We start from the raw sequence: 8,810 nt of genomic DNA, 5'->3' as shown, positions 1-8,810 counted from the left end.
AAAAATTAATTTGTTAGTGATTAATTATTAAAAAATATATTTAAAAAAAATTTTTAAAAATACAACGAGTATCAAATTAAAGAGCGTGTAATATAGAAATTTAAAATTATTTAAATGGATTTATAAAGCTTAAAATTCGATTTAAATTAAATATAAAGATTAAATTATTTTCTTTATTAGTAAAGTACTTATTTAGATATTGGTTAAGGAAATCCTACGCATCTTACATCATCTCCTAAGTGTAGAACGGCTCTTTCATATTTTTATTTTTGTTTTGTATGATTATTATTTTTTTTATTTTTATTTTTTAATCGGCGCATGACAGCACCGGATGTTCTACCCCGAGGCATATCTTTCCTAAAGCCTCTACACCAGTGCTTTAACATTGCAGACATTGGATCGAGGCTATATGCCACTCGGCGTCGTCTGTTAGAATTGGCGCCAGTAGCTGTGTTAGTAGATGGAGATACGTTGGAGGTAGCTCCTCACATTTTCTCTCCTGTCACTGCAACTTCGACACTTGCATGGACCTGATTCTATACAACAGTTATAGATAGCATTTAATATTTTGTGATTTTGCTGAGATGGACGTATTACCTAGTGGAAGCATATTTAAAGAACTACAAGTTGTCCATGATACTGGCTACTTCTCAGCTCAGCCGTCCTTAGAAGACACATGGCAGCAGGTAGGAACCATTATATATATGTATATATAAGCATAAATTGCGCATTATACGAGAAAATGTACATACAAGGAGTTAAGGTACGCGTGTATATATATATATATATAAATGTATATATAATGTTTATATTTATATATACATATATATATACACATCACTTCGGAGAAGACATTTTAAAGGGTGGAAGAAAGAAATAAATACTTTATTCTCTACGAAAAAAAAGCAAATTGGTGTGTTATGCTTGGCTGCATTACTCGACGAAAGTTTTAAAAAATAATAATAAAAAAACTGTGCTGCAGGAAAAGTAAATCCGCATGATTTTCGTCATACAGACCCAGTACACCTGTCATAGTTTCCTGGCTGTAGGTTGCTGCTGCTGCTGCTGCTGCTCGCTTTCTTCCAGGTTTATGTTTATATCCAATCGAGTAAAAGATATTACATCAACTAAGATCTCAATATAACCTGGCCATATATGGATACCTGGCGGTAAGAGGAACCAATCAGATGTGCTTAAGTGAATACCATAGCAACCGGCAGCATTTCTAGTGTAAACAGATTTTTGAACGTAGTCCGGTACATAAACGTGGTACGTGTCTGTCCGCGGTTCTGTCTTACATCCCTACTGGCTTAAAAATAGCAGACATCTGGGATAGTAGGAGATCTAGATGAAGGGAGACTATTTTTAAAAGGTGTAGAATACTAAAATTATACTGTATTAGTTATAATAAATATTGTTAAAATGGCGGCTTGGATTAACTTTCATCATTCAAGGTCTCTCTCTCTCTCTCTTAGTCTTGCTCTCTTGCTCTGTGGTGCATTAAAAAAAAGAAGAGTAAAGCCTGTTTCTAAAACGTGATTTAACCATTGTTATACGTCATAATAAATAATGGTTATTTTATTATTTACGTTATCATACATGCAAAACTTCTTTACAACTTAAAAGCAATATATGAATGGATGTTCATGTCTAGGTCATTCACCGACTGCTGTTCAACTTCAATCGATGGCTGCTGGCAACACCAGACAGACTTCCTGGTATTTGGCTGTCATCTCTGTTTCCTTGGTAACCGGCCACGTGATCTGGGCTGCAGTAAGGTTTCTTTCAAAATTAGCCGTTTGATGAGAGAATTGTCTTTGGGATACGAATAAGACGACTTATCCACAGAGAACAAGAGAGAGAGAGAGAGAGAGAGAGAGAGAGAGAGCAAGAGAGAGAGGGTGTTGAGGAAAATCGAAAGCCATTCACTGATTAGAAGACATACTACACAGAATATCTGTTAGACCTTCTTTTTTTTAAAGCACTAGCTTCGTCAGCTAATTATAAAAACTCCTTATGCATCACTTAATATGCATAATTTATAAGATTTTCTTCCCTGCTAACTTTAAAACGTGCTCTTAATAAGATCGAATATTCTTATCTTTGATCTGATTTACAGACTTTAATATATACTGTACATGCAAAAAAAAAAGACTTTTGCATGGTTTTTTTTCTCTTGCAAAATTCTGGAAAATATGTTTTATAAATTAAGAAAAATCGTAAATTTATCGTGTGTATTAATATATAAAAATATCTACTGTACTATAATCTAAACGAGTTTAACTCATATTGTTTTACAGTAGAAAATATTTTCTTTTGTGACGTTTATTAACTTAGCACGTTTTTATCACTCACGTATTGTCTATAAAACGCTTTTAAATAGTTTTAAAGGCGTAAAAATATTATTTTCTTTATGTTTTTTTTTAAATAGAAAAACCTTCTATTAGTCTTTTTAGATGTGTGCTTTGCTTATTCTGGAGGTAATTTAATTTTTCTATTCACATAAACCATTCGAAATTCCTAACACGAGGTTAGAAAATTTCCATCATTCGCTAGCAAACAAACAACTTNAATTTTTTATATGTATTTAAATTAAAAATTTGTTCATTTTTAAACAGTTTTCACTACTTTATTTAGATTATTTATAGAAAAAAAAAGTGACTTCTATGTAGATTTACGAGTGAATTTTTATCCATTTATTAATAATTTCCGTGGCTTAAATAAAATTTAAGGGTATGATAACTTAACAATTGACACTTTTCCACACCCGACAAAGTCATACAGATTAGTGAAATGCTTAATTAAAATTCATATAACACAAACGTGCCACATGATAATGCATTCATATGCTGTACGGACGCAAATTGCTTTTGAAATTTCTTATCAAAAATAATGAAATTTGTCATTTTTATCCACCTCTTCAACCCCCCCCAGCTCGAGACAATTTATTATCCTCGTTCAGGCGTAAGAATATGGAAATCAAAATGCACCAACAGCAAAAATTTTCCGTTTGCATAACTATAAGCGAGTTTCGTTAATTGATATTTAAAGAAAGAAATTATATATATACATATATACATATATATATATATATTTATTATATGTGAGATGTAGTATATAAATTATTTACGTTATCCATCATGAAGTGCAATGTTCTTTACATTATTAAAACAGAAAACATGATTTCGAAGCTTATATATATGTTAACTGCAAAATGCTTGAAACTGTACACGTGTACAATTTATACAGATATTAATACATTAAAAAATCTGTATTTCTTTATTTTGTAGCACAAAACGTTCTGTATATGTTTATGATTAAGTGTAAAGGTCAACTGTACAATGTACAATTTATACAGATTTTTTAGTATATAAAAATTGCGATATTTATTGAAAATTTTTATACTATTTCCCACGAATTTATAAAATATCACACATATAAAAATAATATTTACAGCATAAAGAGTACAGTTTAAATTCATAATACGCCAAGTTCAATATTCTTAAGAGTGTGTGTACATATATTGTTATTATTTTGCTAAATATAGTAAAGTGAATTGTACTTTGCTTACGAAATGTAATAATTTAATAGTGATCCATCGCATAAATTTGCATTGTGCAAAAGAAAAAATAAAAATAGAACCGTGCAAAAGAAAATGTTACGTTTGTGTCATAATATATTTATTTGCAGAGATGATAGCATAGGAGAAGGGTAATATTTCTCGAGGTTACTTTTGTCACATAATATTTTTATGAAACACGAAGTGAGTGATGTGTGGGCTGAACATACTTCACAGTTCTGCACGTTGGATTTTATCACACAGACTGGCATTTCTCAACTGATGTGTATACAGACAAGGTTCACCGCTATCACAGATAGAGGCAAATCTTTGAAGATAAACCGCATACCGATGCTATGAAATGTCATCTTAATCAAGAAATGAACGTTACACATTATTATCTAACTCCTACGTATGTTTAATTAAGATATTTTAGTGTTATTCGATGAAGAAATCACCCCCAGATTACCAAGCATCGATCGAATTTATTCCTCTTACCTTTCGACTTTGCAAATTAATTATGGCTCCGATTAAACTGTTAATGATCTAATTGCAAATTGTACACCATCAGTTACCTACTGTTGAGCTCTCTAGCAGCTTTTGTTGATGCTATAATGTACTGTTAACGCGTAACACATTATACAGTAATTGACCCATATATATGTCTACTGGTAATAATTCGATTATTAATGTATTAATAAGTCTGTCGAGTGCTGTTTATCGATCGTTGATTAGTTTTCTATCGATAAAAATGTTTCCTGTGCTTACTTTAATTAATCATTCAATTAAATTATTGATTTAAGTTCTCCTATAATCGATTAGAAATTATCTAGAAGACCTTGAGGAGTCCGTATCCTTAATAGAATTACTAACTATTAAAGGGTATATAAATCAGTTAAATCTAGATTGACGGCATTTATTATAGATTAATGATTCATTTTAGGTGATTTTTATATATAAATTTTCTATTTATAAGCGTATTTTTTTGCATCAATTCTTTCTGTTATTGATTAACTGGCGTTTGTTAAGTTGTCGTTTAACGAATTTCGGTTTTAGTATCGTTTAAGCATCATTACTCAAGTCAATAAACCTGATTTTAAGGTCGATAAATGTAAGATTATGCTGTAAATTCTACTTTTTCCCATTCGACTTTAAGATATTTAACTTAAAAATTCATTCATTTTTTAAATGCATTAACCATCTTTATCATCCATTCATGTAGAAAGTTGATCACGAATTTTAATAAATTATTATTATTATTTTAATTTTTTTAAATTAAAATCACTAATGTGAAGAAATTATTTGCTTCTTTTAAATGTTTTTTAAAGCATTTATAAATATTTTTTAAATTTTATTTATTATTATAAGCCATTTTCTTACGAATTTCGGTTCAATATTAGGTTCAGCATCGTTGCTTCAATCGATAAGAACGTGATTTAAAGGCTGATAAAACGTTTTTAAACTTGATTTTTTAATCAAATTTCTTCAAATTTTATGAGTTAAAAAAGCTAGAAATATATTAATTAATTTTTTATATGTATTTAAATTAAAAATTTGTTCATTTTTAAACAGTTTTCACTACTTTATTTAGATTATTTATAGAAAAAAAAAGTGACTTCTATGTAGATTTACGAGTGAATTTTTATCCATTTATTAATAATTTCCGTGGCTTAAATAAAATTTAAGGGTATGATAACTTAACAATTGACACTTTTCCACACCCGACAAAGTCATACAGATTAGTGAAATGCTTAATTAAAATTCATATAACACAAACGTGCCACATGATAATGCATTCATATGCTGTACGGACGCAAATTGCTTTTGAAATTTCTTATCAAAAATAATGAAATTTGTCATTTTTATCCACCTCTTCAACCCCCCCCAGCTCGAGACAATTTATTATCCTCGTTCAGGCGTAAGAATATGGAAATCAAAATGCACCAACAGCAAAAATTTTCCGTTTGCATAACTATAAGCGAGTTTCGTTAATTGATATTTAAAGAAAGAAATTATATATATACATATATACATATATATATATATATTAACGCCGATTTCATTGGTTATATTTAGAAAGTTAATTGCTCCATCACGTTCCTTTGTGCTCGACTTGTCACATGCAACCGACTGAATTATTCGTCATAACTCGGAATAATTGAACTATACATATCGTTTGTTTAAATTAATATTAATAATATTATTATTATTTTCTAGCAAAGTATGGTAGCGTTTATTTTTCGGGATGGACCGGACGTTTGACTACATTTCCGGGAAGCTAACTTAGTCACATGATTGAATCTCCCGTTCCTTTCTACATAGGCCCACTATCCTATATCCCGTTTCTATCGTCCGTAACTCCGGTAGATGACATCATTTGCGGGGTCACGTGATTAATGTCAGCAAACGTTTTCTCATTAATATTATAGAAGATAGTTAACCCAAGCCATTGGCACTTCATCTCTCCCCCTCCGTCTTCTTTTATTTTAAGGTGCTGCTCGCCACTCCAAGATCCAGTCACTCTCTCCCCCCATCTTCCCGTTCCTAAATGTCAAAGGGCGCCATATTTACTTGATACCTGTCCTTGATGTAAGTTCAGGGTCACGCGTTAACCCCGGAGCTGAAGGGATATTGATAAGGGAACAAATTATCTTTAGAAGATTTTGATAGGTCGATAATTGTAAATTACTTACTGATTAAAAAACGAATTTATCATTTTTTTTCTCCTCTGTATATATAAACAAGTTCTAAGTATATATATATATATATATTTTTTATTTTTGAAGCTGTGTTTATACGTGATCGATGAAGTTGGTGTTCTAGTGCTGCTGGTGTACAATAAGTTTTCTATTCGCTGTCTAAGTGCGATTCAATCTTAGAAAGTCCAGCGTCAGTAGAAAGGAATGCGGAGGTCATACGAGGAACACCAATGCAAGTGAGTTACGTCACTGCTAAGGACTGTGGGAAATTGTCAGTTAGATGTCAACATGTGAATGCGTTACAGGCTAGCCACATATCAAATAACAAAACTCGGAAAAATGATAACAATTTATTAGATTTTCTTTTTGTTTTGTAATGATCTTCTTCCAAAAATATCCTACAGGAATACCTTGCAGACCACAACAGATTTTTAGTATGTAAACAAAAAAGAACGCTTTTCTAGGAACATAAACATTCATGCTAAGGCTGTCTGATCATCTAAATGTCACGAAAACAAGATAACTTGTGGTAAAAATAGTCGAAAATTTGATGAAGAGGTCCTTTTAGGGAAAACTGGGTACCACATTGAGACTTAGAGAAATGTAAAGATAAGGAGGAGGAGGAGGAGGAGGAGGAGGAGGGATTTCTAAAAAAAAAAGGAGACATTCTAAAGAAAGCAAGAATTTTAAGGAAAATTTACTGCTATAGCAATATATCAATATGTTTTATTACACACTTTTCCTTTAATTAATGAAAAAAGAATTTCTTTTCTATTCCTTCAGGAGTCGTTTGTTTACTTGATACTATGATAACAATCTACTTAAGAGGAAAAAGAGAGAGAGAGAGAGAGAGTTGTATTAATTTTAATTTTAGTTATGCTAATTCTTCATATAAAATTTCAAAGATAAAATTAAAAAATTTGACCTTATTTTTGATTTTATTTTTTTTTTTTGTACGAGATAAAAATATACACACACAAATGTTTATTACATATATACTTTAAACAGTTAAACAAAAATGCCATACCATGTGTATTTTGAGTTTACGTGTGATGTGTTTGTGTATTTTTGTTAAATTCTAAGAACTAAGTTTAAGTTTATTTTGTATTTTCTCAGAATAACTCGTTTTATATTTAACAGTCTTAAATATACTTTAAAAAATTACAATCAAAGAAACACATTAATTAATTTCCTTCAAACCTTTTTTTTTATAATTATCAGAATAAATTTTATAATCAAATATTTAATATTATCTCACTTCCTTTTAAGTTAAATATGTGTAGAAATTTGTTAAAATGCTAGAATTTATAACAAACATTCATTAAAATTCCTTAAAAGGAATGCGTTTAGGATGCTTATACATAAACAAGAAGTCATTTTCCAAGGCCATTATTATGCTATTGTAAGAATAAAATATAAATTTAACAAGTGGGCGGTTTATAATGTACAAAAAGTATACAAACGAGATACGAGATAGGTATATATATATATATAACCAATATATTATAGAGAAGAAGAAAAAAATATATATATAGTAAACAAGTCCTGTCTGACAGCATCACTCAAAATAGAAATTTAGTCATGCACTTGTTACGTTTGATTGATATGAAGTCGGAAATAAATATCTTTAAATGATGTTTAGTGCTCTTTTTTAAAAATATTATACAACTTTTATATATTTTAAACATTTATTAAGTGATCTAATTTAAATTTAAGTGCTTACAATTAGTAAATTATGCATATATTCGTACCTATTCTGTACCATACACATGTATACACTTGTTAGAAAGTGAGAAGTATTCTTTTTTAAATGTTTTAACATTTTAAATATAATTTTACACATAAATTGTGTGTAAATATAATTAATTTTCATTCATTTTTATCCATTTTTCTAATTTAATTATCACTTTTTGTGAGGGATGCCTCATTCAATCAGCCTATAAATTCATTAACATCAATACTCAATGACCTCTAATCTTGCAATAATAATTATAATTATTAAATTATGTAGCATATTTATAATAGTTTGTAGCATACACATACAGAAATTTAATCATATAATTAAATATTAAAGTCAGAAATAATTATGTTTAAATATATATATATTTTTATTATTATTATTTTTTTAAATAAATATCCAATTCTCAGATTAACAATGGAGGAAATTAAACATGGATAATTGAGGAATGCCTCATTCAATCATTCTTTAAATTCATTGATATCATTACTCAATGATCACTAATTGTTATATATTTTTTTAAATTTTGATTAAATATAATTATTAAATTATGTATCATATTCTACAGGAATGTTAATTGTATAAAGGGATGATTACAGTATATTCATTAATTAATACCAAATATTCTATAATTTTATAGTATTTTGTAATTAAATTTATTGTTTTATTATCTTCAATGCTCTGATATTCAGTGTTTTGAATTTTAGTACATTGACTGTGCTCAAGTTTATTGTTTTTCCTGTGATTACTTTGTATTTTTGTAAATTGTTTTAACTTATAAATTAAATATTCTAGTGTTTTTAGTACTTTGGAT

General features: G+C 29.1%; 1 protein-coding gene across 1 annotated transcript in view; it reads left to right on the top strand.

The window, feature by feature from the left end:
* The first annotated feature begins 386 nt into the window (after positions 1 to 386).
* Positions 387 to 8,810, top strand: part of LOC111629529 (Krueppel-like factor 6) — a 54,983-nt gene continuing 46,559 nt past the window's right edge. The window contains exon 1 of the mRNA XM_023373449.1: positions 387 to 686. Within this exon, the coding sequence (XP_023229217.1) occupies positions 585 to 686 (102 nt within the window). The 5' untranslated portion in view covers positions 387 to 584. The remainder of the gene's footprint in view (positions 687 to 8,810) is intronic.

This window comes from Centruroides sculpturatus, unplaced genomic scaffold (assembly GCF_000671375.1).
Source record: "Centruroides sculpturatus isolate CEXI.00-Female unplaced genomic scaffold, Cexi_2.0 scaffold73, whole genome shotgun sequence".
Classification (NCBI taxonomy): domain Eukaryota; kingdom Metazoa; phylum Arthropoda; class Arachnida; order Scorpiones; family Buthidae; genus Centruroides; species Centruroides sculpturatus.
This window is presented reverse-complemented; position numbering and strand designations above follow the sequence as displayed.